General features: G+C 56.6%; 4 protein-coding genes across 4 annotated transcripts; 2 read left to right on the forward strand and 2 right to left on the reverse strand.

Annotated features, from left to right (window-relative positions):
• Positions 1-155: 155 nt before the first annotated feature.
• On the forward strand, positions 156-881 carry VMA7 (uncharacterized protein; the record flags this gene model as incomplete). The annotated part of the gene is made up of 5 exons (XM_060597118.1): positions 156-215; positions 262-343; positions 469-554; positions 594-681; positions 829-881. The coding sequence occupies 5 exons, from the start codon at positions 156-158 to the stop codon at positions 879-881; spliced, it is 369 nt and encodes a 122-aa protein (XP_060454044.1).
• A 64-nt stretch (positions 882-945) lies between these two features.
• CcaverHIS019_0201410 (uncharacterized protein) lies at positions 946-1738 on the reverse strand (the record flags this gene model as incomplete). The annotated part of the gene is made up of 4 exons (XM_060597119.1): positions 946-1270; positions 1330-1496; positions 1537-1640; positions 1681-1738. 4 exons carry the CDS (start codon positions 1736-1738, stop codon positions 946-948), a joined length of 654 nt encoding a protein of 217 aa, XP_060454045.1.
• A 335-nt stretch (positions 1739-2073) lies between these two features.
• RPD3 (uncharacterized protein) lies at positions 2074-4025 on the forward strand (the record flags this gene model as incomplete). The annotated part of the gene is made up of 5 exons (XM_060597120.1): positions 2074-2097; positions 2155-2200; positions 2252-2334; positions 2370-2487; positions 2524-4025. The coding sequence occupies 5 exons, from the start codon at positions 2074-2076 to the stop codon at positions 4023-4025; spliced, it is 1773 nt and encodes a 590-aa protein (XP_060454046.1).
• Positions 4026-14880: 10855 nt separating this feature from the next.
• On the reverse strand, positions 14881-15710 carry CcaverHIS019_0201430 (uncharacterized protein; the record flags this gene model as incomplete). Its single annotated transcript, XM_060597121.1, has 5 exons — positions 14881-14978; positions 15032-15102; positions 15155-15400; positions 15452-15589; positions 15646-15710. 5 exons carry the CDS (start codon positions 15708-15710, stop codon positions 14881-14883), a joined length of 618 nt encoding a protein of 205 aa, XP_060454047.1.
• Between the last annotated feature and the right edge of the window lie 2047 nt (positions 15711-17757).

Below are 17757 nucleotides of genomic sequence, written 5' to 3' on the forward strand. Positions count from 1 at the left end.
AGGGAGTCATGAGTTGTTGCAAAGGCCGGCGGTTGAGCCGGTTGGTGCCTGGAAAGATACATCCGCTCCTTCCCCCACCTCCACGCCCAAGCCTGGTGACGCCAGAGCCGTCACCTTCCTTGCTCCTGTTGTTGTCGTCGCATTCGCCATCCACCATGGCTGCTCCAACCTCCAACCCCAAGGGACGCAACCTCCTCGCTGTCATCGGTGACGAGGTGAGTGCCACGCTGGTGTTGGTGTGGTAGGCGGCGCTGACAGCAGGACTCGGTAACCGGCCTCCTCCTCGCAGGGATCGGCGATGTCAACGAGAAGCAGGACAAGAACTTCATGATTGTGGACTCGAGTGCGTACTGCAGGATGAAGAGCGACATAGGAGGTAGTGAGACCACATCTGGTCGACCTCGCTACATCAACGAGTCAACGACACTACACGCTCACTCACGGAGACAGACATGCTGACAAGTGCAGAGACGCAGACTTCCGCCATCGAGGCCGCGTTCCAGGAGTACACTGAGGACCGCAAGGATATTGCTATCCTCCTTATTAACCAGCATGTGTGTAGCTGCCACACTCGTAAGTCGAGCTGACGCCAGATCGCCGAGCGGATACGTCCCACTGTTGACCGGTACCAGGCTGCGTTCCCCGCGCTCCTCGAGATCCCTTCCAAGGAGCACCCGTATGGTGAGTCCGGCGTGGTTTACGGAAGCTTGTTGCTCGATACCCTCCATTTTCTGTTCCGTCGATATCAGACGTGAAGGCTTGCCTCCTCAACGTGCCAGCCACCGCCGCTGGCCCTTCCTACCCTCCGCAGCTAGGCGCTCACCCAAGACCCAAGCAAGGACTCTGTCCTGAAGCGCGTGCAGAAGCTTCGCGGCGACTAAATTGTAGACCAGCAGCCAGTAAGATGATGTACAGCACCTCGCGTAGTGATACAATAATCTAGCTCTATAACGCCTCCTCGAGCTGCGCAACCTCGGCGCGCAGTTCGTCTGCACGGTACTCTAGCCCACGCACCTCACCCTCCATCGCAGTACACGCCATCTCGAGCTGCAGTGTCGACGTGACCAGGTCGTTCCACCGGTTCTCAAGGTGCGCAAGGTGCTCGCCCTGCACCTCGTTATAGGCTCGCCGCTGCCGGTTCACGTCGGTCACGTCCTCCTTGAGTGCCGCAAGCGTTCCATCCAGCTCCTTGGCTTGCGATGCGAGCTGGTAGTTGCGCACGAGCCACGCGTTGGGCCCGTAAGTCTGCAGTACACCAATGTTCTCGTTACTGCTGTCAGCTGCAGATCCCAAGATGCTAGCAGGACGTATCCTCTCTTAAATACTCACCGGACCGCCATATGCGCTTCGCCAACGCGCCCGCGAGTCTCCGCCTCCTCGAGGGCCGCGAAATCTGCTCCTTCTGGCACTGCAGGCGGCGCATACTTGCTGGGGTCGATGGCGCGGATCGGTTTGTCCGCATAGTTTGCCAACAGCGTCGCTAGGCCTGCAGATTTCTGGCGTCAGCTACGATCGACGACCGAAAAGTGGACGTACTGGGAAGACGTCCACATCGCTCCCCAGGCGAGGGTCGTCCTCGGCAACTCGTGGTGTTTGCGCTAACTCGGCCTCAATCAACGCCTCAACCTTGGCCTTGGCGCCTGGCGTTAGAGACTTGAGCGGACCACCTGGGGATCTCACCTGGTGCCTCGACCTGCTTGTCGTAGTAAGGGAGGGCGTCGATGATGGACGCGCTCATGATTGTTGTTTGTGTTGTGCAAGTTCGAGTGTAATTCGAGGTTGGGTGGCAAGTGAGTGGAAGTGGAGGTACGGCGTTTCGGTCTTTTGATCACGTGGCAACGCTTGTAACCGCAGATCAGGATGATGGAGGCAGACCACCCAACGTTGTTGACCCACACAACCCCTCGTCGTCACCATCATCCTTCATCCGCTCGCTACTGCCTCTGCACGTGGCGCCTCTTGACCAGATACCACTGGGGAGCTCGACCTGTCTATACAGGAGCTCCACAACTCCTTAATCGCATTCCGCCTCGAGTCTATTCTGTCAAGATGGCAGGAATCGTTGAGCCCATTATGGGGGAGGATAAGAAGCGAGTTGTGCGTATCCGTCGCAGTGCTACCGGCAGCTCACGAGCGATCTCAGGCTAATATCAGTGTTACTTTTTTGACTCTGACATTGGCAACTACCATTATGGGCCAGGTGAGTGGCTTGTACGACCTCCACCACAGACCGTCACCCACTAACCACGAGGCCACCCCATGAAGCCGACGCGTATCCGCATGTGCCATTCGCTGGTCATGAACTATGGATTATACAAGCAGATGGAGATCTTCGTAAGCTGACATGTCATGATGCGAGCTCACATTAGCGCGCCAAACCTGCTACGAAGCGGGAAATGTCCCAGTTCCATACCGACGAGTACGTCGACTTCCTGTACCGCATAAACCCGGACAACGAGAGCCAGTTCAACAAGGAGCAAGGAAAATGTGAGCTTGCTATGCTCCTGATTTGGCTGACGGCAGACAATGTCGGTGACGACTGCCCGATCTTTGACGGTCTGTTCGAGTACTGCTCGATTTCGGCTGGAGGCTCCATGGAGGGTGCGGCGCGCCTGTCGCGCGACAAGTGCGACATTGCAGTCAACTGGGCTGGTGGCCTGCACCACGCCAAGAAGGCAGAGGCGAGCGGCTTCTGCTACGTCAACGACATTGTGCTTGGCATCCTCGAACTGCTGCGCTACCATCCGCGCGTGCTATACGTCGACATTGACGTGCACCACGGTGATGGTGTGGAGGAGGCGTTCTACACCACCGACCGGGTCATGACCTGCAGCTTCCACAAATATGGCGAGTTCTTTCCTGGCACCGGCGACATCAACGACATCGGCATCAACAAGGGCAAGGGCTACGCGATCAACATCCCCTTGCGCGACGGCATCAGCGACGAGTCGTACAAGAGCATCTTCCGGCCTGTCATGAAGCGCATCATCGAGTGGTACCAGCCTGGCGCGATTGTGTTGCAATGCGGCTCGGACTCGTTGGCTGGCGACCGCCTCGGTTCGTTCAACCTCTCGATGCGCGGCCACGCTGCATGCGTACAGTACATCAAATCGTTCAACCTTCCTCTTCTCATGCTCGGGGGCGGTGGGTACACGGTCAAGAGTGTGTCGCGGACGTGGGCGTACGAGACGGGTCTGGCTGCAGGCGTCGAGCTCGGCGGCCAGATCCCTAACAACGAGTACTACGAGTACTATGGCCCCGATTACGAGCTCGACGTTAAGCCATCCAATATGACGGACCACAACCGGCGCGAGTACCTGGACAAAATCCGGGAGCAGGTGTTTGAGAAGTTGCGCGACAATTCAGCAGCTCCGGGTGTCCAAATGCACTCTGTGCCCAAGCTGGCGCACGACGACGAGGACGGGAATGAAGGCGAGGATAACGAAGACCCAGACGACCGCCGTCCCATGCGCCTGTGGGACAAGGAGAAGCAGCACGAGGCGACGCTGTCTGACTCGGAGGACGAGGGCCTCGGTGGACGCCGACACCACCAGAGCCACCGCGAGGGGTCGGACAAGGCGTCGAGCAAGCGTCGCAGGTCGAAGTCACCGCGGCTCGTCTCAGGTCCAGGCTCGGCAGCGGGACAGCCCGCAGCGGACCGGTCCACATCCGTGGCGCCGGTGGCTGGCACAGCTGCGGCGGCAGCAACCGTGGCGCCGTCGACCGGCACGCTACCTGTCGCGGCGCCGAACGCGCCTTCTGCGAGCATGGACATAAAGCGATGGGCGGCTGGGGTTGAGGGCGGTGTCGAGACTAGTGGGAGCGGCAGTAAGCCCGCATCGGCGTCGCCAAAACCTGTGGCGGCAGACGATGGTGACGTCGAGATGGCGGACGTGAGCGGCGACCCGAAGCCGGCCGAGCCAGCAGCCGAGCCGACCACCGGGGAAGAGTCAATGGAGACGGCCGAGGAGCCAGGGACGCTATGTGGAGCGGGCGCAGGCGATCATGTCGCTGAGGGCGCATAGCTTTGTCATAGGAGTTGTATGTATCGATGTGCTCTAGAACCAATTGCACACACTATCGCGCCACCCGCGGCGTCGACAAGCTCCGCATGCTCTTCATCGCACGTTCGAACGACCTCCCTCATTAGTGATTGGTGAGCACATATCTACCTTACGTAAGGTTCTCTTGTAACTTGTCCTCCTGATATCAGAACCTCGACCTCGTGCGTTGCCGAACTCACGAGCGGCAACATCCATTGCATACACAGCATCTACGTCCTTTGCCATGACGACGCAATGGGTCTCTTCCAGCCATCGCTAGGTCGATCCGATAGCACTCAGGTGGCAGACGACGTTGTTGGCCCTCGCTCCACCCCCAACGCCTCACGCCTTCCCTTGGGCCAAAAGGTTTGCCCAACTCCAGCTGAGCTGCCAGGTCATGACGGGGATCGAACCCGCAATCTCCTGATGCGACGAGGAGTAATTCGTAGTCAGACGCGATGCCATTTCGCCACACGACCCTGGTGGTTGAGGTGATTTCAAGAAGAGATAGGCTCGCGCGCACGAACTATCCAGAGCACAGAACTGGTCTCTCACACCAGGAGGAAGAAGGCTGCAGCCTAGCTTGTGACGAGAGCCGATTAGAGCGCTTGGGATATGATTGGAATCGAGCTTGAGGAAGGACAGCCTGCGCTGAGATGTGGTGGAAGAGTGCTTTAGCCCCGGAGCAGCTTGCAAGCCATTGCCAGTTTATCCTACGAGGACATTGCAGATCATCTGAGCAGTTGGTTTTGGACTTGTGAGTGAATCTTGTCAGTTCTAATATCGAGTCGAGGTGGTGGACCGGTGGCAGGGAGGAGGTTGCTGGTCACCGTGAAGGTCAACGCACCTGGGAATAGTGCACGAGCATGTCACCGACTCCGAAGCTGGCTCTCGATCTCGTGTCGCTCCATCCTAGTTCGGAGGTTCGGAGCTCGCTGGAGCCTGCTGACGCATCGCCACAAGCATCGCGTGTTCGGAGGTCACAACTCGGGGTCGATGCCGTACTCCCTGCCCAGAAGTTGGCCTCGGGTCAGTGACGCATCCTGGCCCTGCGTCCCTGGACCAGCAACGCCCACGATGTATCCATCAACTTCTCCGGATCGTTGGCCGTTGATGCATTCTGAAAGGGCATGCCAAAGGCGCTTGTGTCCAGGAAGGCAGTGATCGAGGCGTGCTGCGGAATTTTTGGCGTTAGGGAGAGGGTCCTGGTTGAGCACTGTCCATCAATCTCCGATCTTCAAGGAGGCGTTCCAGCCCCAATGGCGCAGGAACACCGTGGCGCGGGAAAACCGGAACAGCCTCGAAGACGCTGGCTAGCCACCGACCGAGATGAAGGGATAGTGAGGGAGGGGAAGGGAGTGTCGAGGGCGTGTGGCGGCGTCGGAGGGTCAAGAGGGGCGCAGGGTCGCGGGGAAGTGTGGCGGTGGCGTCCGGAAGGACTGAAATGAGGGGGCACGAAGGCGTTTGCAATGTCGACGCGTCTCCGTGAGGTGGACGCGGAGAAATGGAGTTGGCGATGATGAATTGTGAGAATGGGCACCTGGGGCGAAATGGAACCACGTCCGCCAAGGGTCTGTTGTGCGCATTAATGGCCCCTGGCCGCCATATCACAACAACATAGGCGATGGCGTTCGAGTCTCCCCTCTGGACGCGATCTCAGGGGATTATTCCCGCCTGAAGTGGAAGCGACTTGGTATCAGCGCTGCGACGAGCAGCTCGAGCTCGATGTTCGGCACGACAACCTATTCTGTACCTCGTCTTCTACCCTCGCGTCCTCAGCTCGCTCTCACATCCAGGACGCTTTCTGGGTCTCCGAAGCCACCAACCTCCTCTTTATGAAGTCGGATGGCGCAAGTGTCATTCCCCGAGCAAGGAAGGTGGTGGAATGATAGGCATCCAAACGGTACTCGTCGCCCGTCGCTTGAAGTCCCTTGCATCCCTTTCGGCAAATGGAATACCAATGCACATAGCGTTGGAGGCTCCTCCGATAGAGCTCTCTCTCCAGAGAAGTGTGTTGCGATGGGGAGAGTCAGGGAGGGAGAATGTCGTGGATGGTCAAATGTCAGAAAAGATGCGGTAGGTGGAGAAGAGCATGACGCCAGGTTATACACAGGCCCTCAATGTTCAATCGGCCAGCGAATTCCTCTTCAAGGCCACCTTGCAACCCGCACCATATTTTACTCTGCAGATCCGGCCTGTGCCGCTGGCTATCATGAGATGAGGATGGACACCATCGCTGCAGCGTTTCGACTCTGCCCCACTCTGTGACACCGAATCTGCCCAGTTCCAACTCGACCTTGCCCAAGTCGAAGGACACCCCTCCCACCACTCAGCCAACCGCTTCTTCCATCACTTGAGGGTTCCCTTTCCCACTAGTACACACTCTTTGTCCAAAGGAACGCGAGGATCTCAGGACAAAGCACTACTCAAACTCGCTGTGACAGGTCCCACAGGTACAGCACAGAGGACAGGCACAAAAAGGGATAGGGTCCCTAACCCCCACCTAAGCCATCCTGCACGCTATGTCACTCTGGAGTTGCTCCAGCTTCTTGGTTAACGAGAGATGCGGGCGGGCGTTGTGGTGAGACTTAGCGATTGGCAAACGGGAGAGTGAGCGGGAGGATCGGTGACACGACTTAGGGGTCTTTGACACTGAGGCACCTCAGGCACGTCGTCGTGGTTCCTCGTGTGAGTGCCACCCGCCTGACTCCCTACGTGATGCGAGGACAAACGCCACATACATATTGTTGTGGACACGTTGACCGGCGCTGGTGGCGGCGGGACGATACCGAAGGCATTGAGAAATGGTAAACATGCTGGTGGATGTGGATGCTGGTTGGGAGATGAGTGCTGGCAGTGACGGGGGGTCGGGGACCGGGAGCGCCGGTTAATTACACCGGCAGGCGCCACTGACGACATGCTACATACTCCACGTACAGAAGCTGAGGGTGGAAAATGCTGAGTGGCTCAGTAAAACGGGGGCTCGCTGTCTCAAGACGCTGCGACTCTGAGAAATCGTCCAGTGGCCGCTGCCATTGTCTCACGGCCAGCTGCTGATCTGCTGAGCGGGTCTGGACCACGACAGGCCTGTGAAGTCTGTGGTACTGACAGAGGTGAGCCAAGTGGGCTTACAGGGAGGCAGTTGGCATTTCTTGATTCCCAGAGAGGTGTAGCCTCGACTTGCAGGAAACGAAAGCTGTTGAATTGCACTCTGAACGGCGAAACATGGTGACACAGGGGGGAGGACGACCTCGCGTGGTCCAGCTGGAGATGTGAAGCGAGTGTCACTGCGAGTCTCAGTAATGAAATGTTGAATTAGGTGAATGGAGAATTGGTGGCGTTGGCATCCTCCCTTTGCGAGATACCTCCGTCACTCACATAGCCCTGTCAAGAGCCGGAATGGCTCACGCATTCATACATTACCCATTTTATCTCCTGGTCTTGCCCTGCCTGGAGAACTGGGCGGTTGGCTAAAAAGCGCAGCAGAAACAGCGATGGAAGCGGCCAACGTCGACCTGGGGGTGCACCATCTGCCCACTTCGGACACCACCTGGTTGAAGGATCTGCTGGTCCCGCCACCGGCACTGGGCCTTCGCTTCCTTCATTGAGAGCCTTTTGAAAAGCCGTCCTGCCCATGGTTACTCACTGCATGGACGGATGGTCTCAGCAGAGACGAGATATTAGATGGACCCGTCATCCTGCGACTCCTGTCTACACCGCGCCCGAGCCGCTGCCTGCCCTCGCCACTAGTAATCGTGTTATTCAGAGACCTCTTATAGGCCTCACTCCTCCTCCTCCTCTTGCAGTGTCTCACAACAGGTTCCATACAGGGCACTACATGTTGCATGTGCGGTCAACACCTCGAGTTGGAGTAGAACGGCTCCGTGCCTGGTCAAGGCGACTGCCACCGTCGCCAACGACCTGGCCATCTGGGTCCTGGAGCTCTCCGCTATCGTCGGAGTTGGTGCAAACGGCGGCTGAATTATTCCTCATGCAACGTCGCTCACTAATAGATTACCTGCACAATCGTATCTGCATCAAACGCTTCTGGGACTTTGGGAGCTGCAGAGCTTTCAATACCCTGAGTGGCTTCGGCTTCCCACCCACTCTCTACCCTGTGTGTTTGATGCCTTGTGTTCCAGTCTTGGTTAGGAGAACAAATACGACAGACACGCCGCCACCGATCTGGGCGAGCAAGAAGACCTTCAGCCGCGCCTTTAAGAGTGCTCCTGTACCTTGATGGGGCTGCGAAGGTACGAAATGCTCACAGCGAGACTCAGCTATGTTGCTCAAAATTCAGCTAGTCGGTGATACGTGACTACTATTCTGCCAAATAGTAGGCAGTGGCCTAAATCTTGACCACGATCACTCACAGCATCTTCTGAGGCCGACAGCGGAGGGGGTTGGAAATCGATATTCTGTTCCTAAGATGGAACACGTTCACTAACCAGTGGTACTATCGAAAGTGGAGGCAGGTTCATTAACGCCTCTAAGTGGACGCAATGAGGAGAACAGCACCATCAACACTGATAGCGAGCGAGACGCTGAAGCCTAAGCGGACGGGCTGTGAGAGTGCGTTTTTGTCGAATACTGTAGAAGCTGACTACCCTTGAAGAAAATTAACGGGACGCCTTCATTTCCAACGGGCCTCAGTCCTACTCCTCCCTAGGCAATCGACGAATACAATGGTTACCCTCTGTGCCCGCTCATGCGGCGTTCCAATAGGGAGGGCCTCGGGTGAAGAACGTCACGAGTTCGAACGGTCTCTGATGGCGTAGTTGGTCGGAATGGTCTGGATAGGGGAAGCGAATGGCAGCCGTTGAAGAGACAGCAGTGGCTTATGGCGGCTGAGCCTGAGATGTACAGCGCTGTCCCGGCGAGAAGCGATCTTACGCAGTAGGGCATTCGTGCATAGCTGCTGGAGAGAGCAGGGAAGCATGTGGGTTTCGTCAGATGAGAATCGACGTACTGGTTTTTTTGACACCACTGTGTCATGTCCAGCCAACGGCGCGACCTCGTCTGGAGCTATATCAAATCCTGGATGGCAACGTACCAGTCAAGGCAGTCAAGGTTTGCAGGTTGCTGGAACCAAACTGGCTGGCCACAACCAGAAAGCTTCCCCTCGCCTCCGTGTCGGCCATGTGCCCCATTGCATATCATACCTTGAACGGATGGAGATTCCACCACGGACAACTGAGTCACCAGCGTAGGTAACATTGCTTACCTCGTCGCCACATTCATGAGTCACAATGCGCAGATCGCTGATAAGCACCGGCCCATTATCCCGGCGATCGCGGAGGTTATCAATTTGCCGGTGAGGATCACTTCTGGATATTTCCGGCACTTGACCTCAGGGGGAAACTGACGAGTTCAGGACTGGTAACCTCACACTACCGTACGATGGCTGGCGCGTGTCGTTACGCGGACGCCGCCATTGTTCTCTCGTCACCGTGTGACGCCGCAGGGACCCTTTCAGCGTCACCTGCCGTTAACGTCGCGACACCCTACAGTGTCTGTCTCCAGACTTGAATGTGTCGTTGAAGGGGTAGTACGAAGCCGGTCCGTACAGCCGAGGGTCAGCGTTTCAGGTGCCGGCGCCAGCACAGGGGACTGTGTCAGGTCACCAGACTGTCGGGCGGGGTGTCGGAGAGATTGCCCTGTCTGGTTCATCGCTTGTATATGCTGGACCCAGGAGGCGAGCCAAGGGGTATTTGTTAGTCAGATGCTAGGTGTGGTAGACTTTGATGAGGGCTGGAATAGACCTGGTCACTGTAAACTGGTCACGTAATGGTTTTTGCGGAACGAGCCCTGGTGGTCTCACCTGCAGGATTAGCATCGGTGTACACGTGACGATCTCGGTCTCTTGTTTGAATGAGCCCCATGTCGCAGATGGAGTTGAAAAGCCCAATGTCCACTCTTGTTGTTCCCGTTCCTGTCCGCTAACTTGTTGGCGACACTGAATTTCATCGCTCAATAGCAGAGTGTGCTAGTTCGCTTGCTCACTGATCAGACATGCACGAACATATCATGCATGTGCGAATCTGGCCGGCGACGGTTGAGCCAACAGATCATTTTGACTTCCGTGCACGTTGGGTCGCGATGTTCAAGTCATACAGGCGCGTTTTCGGATTCCCCGAACACAAATTGCGCGGCCTGACGGGTGGAGGTTGAATGTCTTGCCTTCGAAGCAATGGTAGGGGTCGACATGGGAGTCCAATGAAGGAGGAGAGCGCGGTGGTACCGCCAAGAGCTGAGGAGTTGATGATCAGCTTTGCCTGCCCAACTGCCTTAGCGACAAAGATCCCGGTGACGACAGGACTGTGTGAACGGTGACGCTGTTCACATTCGTAGGTCCCAAGATGAGGGACGACTGTAGTCGGATGAGTAGAGAACACCACAACGAAGGGCGGACAGGAGGGAGAAGGAATATCGGTGCAGGTCGTGTTCGGTTGGTCTGCGATTAGCCTCAGAACCCACCATAGAAGCTGCGGGTTGGTAGAGATTCCAGGCGTCCTCGAGATGGAGACCTGGGTGGCAAAAAATTCATGTATGTCGAGTTGGTGGTCCGGATGGCGTAGGCAGCAAATGGGACACTGTTGACACGGCTGACTCTGGGATTCTTGGATCCTCCTGTCGAGATGTCGAGCGCCTGCGGTTGAACTTTTGTCTTTACCGATAAATTGGGTTACCGCAGATAGCTCCCCCATGCACCTCCCAGCCGAAGGGGGCTCTGGATTGTGAAGAGCTGGAAAGAGATACCAGTGGGAGGATAAGGGTCGGACAGACGTTCAGGGTGGAATGAGATCCAGCCTATGGTGAGTGCGCCCGAGTGGGGTAATGCGCAGTGCAGAGAAAGCACTGCCAGATGCCTAGAGGACATGGACGTCTTGGTGCCGTGAGTGAGAGACGTTGGTGGTGTTTGTGTTGATGTTGGCAAGGATGTTGACAACTCAGTACGCTACCCGCGATACTGAGTCACCAAACCCAACAGACTGAAGTGGTTAAGGCGCCCCTGACGTCTTGTCCCCGACCTCGTAAACGCGCACTATGAGCGGATGGAAGCCAACGAGATTTGCGGCATGACGGATCGTAAAGGCGCCATGGAACGAACTGCGAGGAGGGGCCTTGTGGACACCGCGAAGGCAGTCCCTTGGACATCGTCTCGAACGGCTCGTTCGCCCATAGGTTGTTAGCTCTGGAGTATTCTCCAACCTGCTAGAGGCGAGATCATACACAAAGAGGCAGAACAAGGAAATGGGTCACCGATGGCAGATGAGCAGGTGGAGAGGGAACGAGGATGGCTGGATGCACGACTTGCTTATCCCGGTGGTCGAGAGGAGCTGCGCAGTGGGGCAGGTACCGCTTGGCGCATTTAATTTAGCGCAGATCTGCCCTCGCTCTCTGGCCTGGGTGACACGCCGCTACTCGCTGTCCTTTAGGGCTCCATGTTGAGTGGCGGAACTCAAAGCCGCAGGTCTAAGTGTGGTGTTCAGCCCGATTCAGTAGTGTTGAATCTGCCATGTAAGCTCGGAACCTAGAATGGAGAATGCCCTACCGGTATAGCACATGCATTGCGGACATCATGACTCCGGGGGCGGGTAAATGGCAGGGACGAACACGGTTGGTGGGCCGACGACGCTCGCGCCGTTGACGTCGGTGGCGCTCAAGGTTGATAGGACGCCACACCGAAAATGGATTGGCAAGGCAGGTAAAAGGACGCCGCGACAAAATGCGTTGAATACCTTACCTTGAATGGGTTCTGTTTATGTGATCAGGCCGAGCCTGATGTCGGGGAGGTTGAGAGCGGAGGGGCGGGGAAGCGCCAGTGATGAAGCCAGTCCCTCGGGGAACGCCGCCTGAATGGGCCCGAACTCCTGCCCACACACTCAACACCCCCTGGCCCCGAAATTGCGATCGTTCGAGCTGGTGAAACAGCCCGGTCCACTCGGGCTGTGGACGGGCTCGGGTGGCGTGATTCGTGATGGGGAAGCGTCCACGACACGGCCAAGGGCTACAGCGCGATCGATCAGGAGAGGTGGAGAGGCTGTGAATGGGCTTGTCCATGAGAGTGGAATCGTTCCCAAGTAAGATACGTCAGTGATTCTTCCTGTCCTGTCGGCCGCGCGTTGAAAACACCAAGAGGGAATCGCAATTTAGGTGGTGGCGAAAGGCGATGAGGGTGGTGGGATAATGAATCTCTCCAACCCGATAGGGGCTGGTCGAGCTCGAGGGTGATAAACAAGTTGTCTTTGGTGAGACCCAGCGGGGCGCGGCGCTTGAGCACGACGGTTGGGCACTCGGGGACACCGCCATCGACAACAGGAGCACAGGAAGGCGAAACACGGGCTCACGGGTCCGGGTGGTCACGCCTCATTGCGGGCTGGAGGGCGGTCGCCCCATGGGCCACAAATTGGGCGGCATCGAGGCTAGAGTTACTCGCCATGATCAGATAACGTGTTGAGATGTAGTGTTTAATGGTAAGAAGAACAAGGAGGACGAGGACAACGACGAGATGGGAGCAGCCTGGGACAAAGCCGGTCCTGTTTCAATGCCGGCGTGCCTGGCCTGAGCCACACTCCCGGGTGACAGACAGCGGAACCGGGCTCACGTCGCTGCAACGATGCTGTGCTACGCAAGCGGTGTTACCCATACTGGACAGAGACGCTCGGCGAAACACTGAATGGGGTCAGAGGTCAGAGATGGAGGACGGGATGAAGGTTTGGTTGCGCTTGTCGTGTGCCACCGTCAAAACGCCCAGCGATCGGCGAACGCCATATTCGGGGACCAGTTGCGCCACCGGCCGCCTCGGCTGTTTGAATCAATCAATCAATTGAATGGTTGCTGGGTACGAGACCAGGCCAACCTGAATTATTCATGCTTTCAATTCACAATATCACCCGCTCTTGGCAGTGTGCTGCCTGGTCGCTTGAAGCGGCCAAACCTCCGTTGGGAGATGACTCTTCGATCTGCGGCGGGTCACTGCCCGATCACTCCAGCTACCTATGTTGAGGTGATTTTGCCTGCCTTCTCTGGGGCTCTGAACGTACAGCGGTAAATATGGGAGTGGAGAATGTGTGGCTGCCGAGCGCAAGAGTGGACAACGTCTCTATCAGCGATGGCAACGTGCTGGCCCTGATAGAGGCTGTTGGGAGGGAATGCCTGATCACAATGGTTTGCGGCGTCACAGCTTCCGACTGCAACTCCCTGCGTCCCAAGCAAAGTCGCATGGGTTCTCAGCATCTTGGCGCGGAGAACCACCGAGGGACTGTGCAATCAGTGGCTCAAGTGCCTGACCCGCCTCCGAGCTACCACCTTCCCACCTTGCATCCAAGGTCCACTTGTCCCACGCCTCTCTGCCACCTGGCTCACGTCACAAAAGGGGGTAAACATCGAACCTGTGATCGGTGGACGCTGTCATTGCTCGTGTCTCGTCTGCTGGCTGCTGGCAAAAAGAGTGCCTCCGACCTCGTGCTGCGACGATCTCCCGACCTGACCCAGGAAGCTGGGTCCCTGACCCCCACTAACAACCCAACCCCCGTGGCCGCCGTGACGTTGGGTCGGGTCAGACTGCCGTACATCTTCCCCGATTCCGTACCGTGCCTCTTCAGCGTTGTTATGAGCTGGCCCTACACTCGCCATTAGCCCGCTCCAGACCACATGACGCCGCCAGGGCCGTTACGTTCGCGCGGGTCCAGCGATCCATTACACAACGTGCTGCCACAATCGTTCTCAACTCCTACCGCTCCTGTAGAGTCGGCCAATTTCGGAACGGAAACAAGCGAGAAGGAAGACCTTCAGGTCCGGTCAAAGGCACGGAGCCCAGTAGCGCGGAAGCAGGTCTCCCAGCCGGTCGAGGGTCGAAGGATGAGCTCGCAACTGTGCTGGAATTAGGGTGGAGCGTGCGTGGCCACTCATCTGCAGGCCCAAGCGGCTGGACAGCACACCTTACTAACCCTGGCGCTTTGGCGATGGGCAAGTCAAGGACGCCACAGTTCTAGGATGGTGGATGCCACGCCAAACCAGTTCCTTACAGCTACGCTCACTTGTGTCTAGAAGCCCCTGTTCCAGGTCGTTTCACACTGGCACAACAAGCCGCGACCCTAGGAACGATGCAGGGCTGCAGACAATGGGCGGCCAGCGAGGGGAGGGGTCGCTGTCAAGCCAAATCACTTGAACTTGCTTTGGGCGTAACTTGCGTTGGGCCTAACCTGCGTTGGGCGTAAGGGATGCAATTATCAGGACAAAATGAGGCAGTCTTACAGCGGCACCGCAAGAATCCAGCAGCCAACGCCACACTCCGACTTACCCAGAAACCTGGTCGTGTTCTCCCTCGAACGCTCGTACGTGATGAGGACAGATCGGTTGATGACCATGGAGAATGACATTTTGCAGTAATTTCTGGCCACCTCGGATTCACCCAGGGGCCATTCTATAGGTCACCACGCGCACCAGCGCCTAGAGTGTCCAGCCCATTATATACAGGTTTCGACGGAAGATAACGAGGATAGGGTTGGAGATTCTATGATGCTAGTGCGATACAAAAAAGATCTCGTAGATGGTACAGGGGAAGCAAGCGGGGGTAACAGTGCTAATGGTAGTTGGGAGAGCCACCCGCGTGACAGGAAGGAGAGTGTGTGCTAGTGGGGCGCTTGGTGCGGTCGTTGAAGAGGAACAGCAGTGGCTCAATGCGCATATCAGGCAGACGTGGGTATCGATCAGGCGAGGAGGTATCTTCTCGGAGCCCAAAACGGATGGTTGGTCAAAGGCGCGTGGGGGAAAGGAGACGAGGGAGGAGATCTAATCAGTGGGGCAGACAGTTCGCCAACACGGAAGTGCGCTACCCTTCTGGCCAGAACTCGAGGAGAGTCCCCATTTCGAGGTTTGGAACGACTCCTTGTTCGGCAAAGTGGCGTGTCATTTCGGTAGTCGCTTGGGCTTCAGTCACTCGTCTCAGCATCCGCGACGAATCTGTCGGCCATGCAACTTACCAGGGGCCGTGAACTGCTCGCGGAGGTAGACGGTAAAGTGGTTCGTCACGCAAAAGTCAAGGTACTCGCCACTAGAGAGTCGCGTCAGCATCGATTCGCGAGCGCAAGTTTGACAAGACTCACCCATTCAGAGGCATCAGCACACATTTTAAACGAAATGTGCCAGGGTATGCCACTCCAATGTCTGGAAACACCAAATAGACGCCTGGATGGCCTGTTTGAGACTCCATCTCGTACGGAGTCGAGATTGTCGAGCCTACGAGTGTATTGGTGATGATATTTGAATCTGGCACCCGAACGCGGGACCGGTCCTCCCCGTCGACAGCCTGGAGCGTGATCGTACACACCATCGACGACAACGAGTCTGATCTGATCATGTTAGTATATATGGAACTGCAATGCCAGCAGTTTTGCACTCACGGGATAATCAGTCTATTGTCTCTGTCCCAGGTGTCGAGTTGCAGAATTAACGGGGGCGTCAACGCAATACGCGACAACGGTTGCCTCTCAAAAGCTGCCCCATCCGTTGGATGCTGGATGGGGGTGATCCTGTATCTGCTGTTCATGTCAGCGGCTGTCGAGTCTTGTGCCACTAGGCTAAGAGCCACACTCACCGCCCATCCTGGGCGAAATTGTGAGGACCGTCCGGGTCGATTTCTTGTTGCTCGCCGATGTTCATTCTCACTTTACCGTGCTGTGGCTGTCGGCGGCTCAGCCACGAGCACGGCAGTCAATACGGTGGTGGGACGAGCGAATGGTGGGGATTGCCGGTATCTGGGGAGAGGTGTCAATATGTATACACGACTTGTGGACAGGGAGGGACAGCATCAAATCCGTTTATGTTTCAAGGGTGAAGGGAGGGAACAGAGGGCTCTCAGAGGGGACACAGGCCAGGGAGGGGAACGGAAGCGAGGAACCGCGCACGTGGAGAGAATGTGGCTCATTGTGGAGATAACGTGGTTGCGGTACATGGGTGGAGGCCATGAGGCCATGAGGCCATAGGCCATAGGCCATAGGGAATAGGCCATTGTTGGTGGCCGGCCATTAGCAATACGCCCACTGAGGGAGCGTGACTTTCAGGCCAACCTGACCCCTACCACCTGCCCGAAGGATACCATCGTCGCCAGTTGGCACCGAGCAGCCAGCCGCTCGATCAGAAGTGGAAAGAACATGTCCAAAAGCATCGCCTCAACGGCAGGTAACGCTGTCATTGTCCGTGAGAAGCAATATGCGCAGCTTGACTGGCTGACCAGTCACATCGCCAAACTTGCCTTCTGCATCGTCTCGTCCGGTGTTGACGGGGTGGGACACCGTCCACCCTCGCGACTGTATGAGACACCTAGCGAGAGGCGATGCTGGGCGTAGGTGACGAGGCGCGCCTGATAATGGGAGAGACCGATGAGATGGAAAGAGAGGAGAATGGATGGAGCGTTGACGGCCGTTTGGCGACTGGGAGAAATGAGGGTGTGAGGCGGCGACTTGCACACAAGTCGAAGACGCAGCTGGCGAAGATGAGAGGAGAACGTGGAGAGAATGAGAGACAGAGAATGTGTGATGGAGAGAACATGGTATGGCCCTCGACTCAACACGGACGACGCCGAGCGAAGGGTGGGTGGCTGTCGAGTCAAGGGTTGGAGCTAGGTCTGCCCTTGACCGATACCCAGTTGGCCAGCTGGACCTGTCCAAGACAGTTACCACCTTTGGAACGTAATTTTGTAAAGCTCGAACCCGTTACGGTTGCCTACTTTGGCAGTGAAGCGACTGGAGAGGGGAAGAGTAGGAAGCCCTGGAGCCAGATGAGACAAGACGTCACACTCCCGAGTTGCTAGCGTGACACGCGGTTCCTAGCCGACCTGGTGACTAAAGTTGGCTAATGGTCCAGTGCAAAGCCACCCTGGGTGTACGGTTTGCTGGCATATCTCGAACAAGAATGAGGGAGACGGAAAGAGAGAAAAGAGAAAAGGGCTAGAGAGGGGATTAAAGCAGGAGGGCGGGAGCGGGCATTATGTCTCATATTGACGAGACATGATAGCAATGGGGAAGAGGCGGGGGGAGAAAGGGGAGGAGGGGGAACAAGGTGACAAAAGCAAACCTCCTAAAAGGCAGCCTTTGGTGACGTTGGGTGGGACGTGCCCTGGAAGGGGTAATGATGTAGCTAACCTCAAACGGCACGGGAGATCGTCATTTACCCAGAATGGGCATGACCCGAGCCCAGCAAGCTGGGTCGACCGTGACACTCTGCTAAAATGGCCGGTACACTAACAATAAACCACTATAACAAAAGCCTCTGGGACGAAACTCGGAAGTATTCAACCTGGCTTGAAGATGTGGGGTAGCAAGTAGCCAAGTTGCGGGGAAAAAAGGACAACACCACAGACGTAAAAGGATAGTGGTACTCACAGGATATACCGTGTTTACTCGTTCGACTCTACCAAAGAGTTGAAGGAGTAATACAGAATGTCTCGTTCTAACACAAGCCGTGTCGTTTGTTCCTCAGATGTGGCGTTGCGGTTGTGTATGTGGCAGGTGAAAGGCAAGCCAGTTGTCGGCTGCGATAGTGGAGGTCGACAGAGGAGGGGAATTGGAATCCACAGAGGCGGAAGATGGTATGTGAGTGGCCTAGAGTATAGGACGTCCTGGAACGCAAGGTTGAGAGAGGCTTGGCGGCTTCGGCGTGATTGAGTGGATCGCAGGGCGAGGTCGGAAGCCTATGTGGTTTGTTCGGG

The sequence above is a fragment of the Cutaneotrichosporon cavernicola genome, assembly GCF_030864355.1.
Source record: "Cutaneotrichosporon cavernicola HIS019 DNA, chromosome: 2".
NCBI lineage: Eukaryota > Fungi > Basidiomycota > Tremellomycetes > Trichosporonales > Trichosporonaceae > Cutaneotrichosporon > Cutaneotrichosporon cavernicola.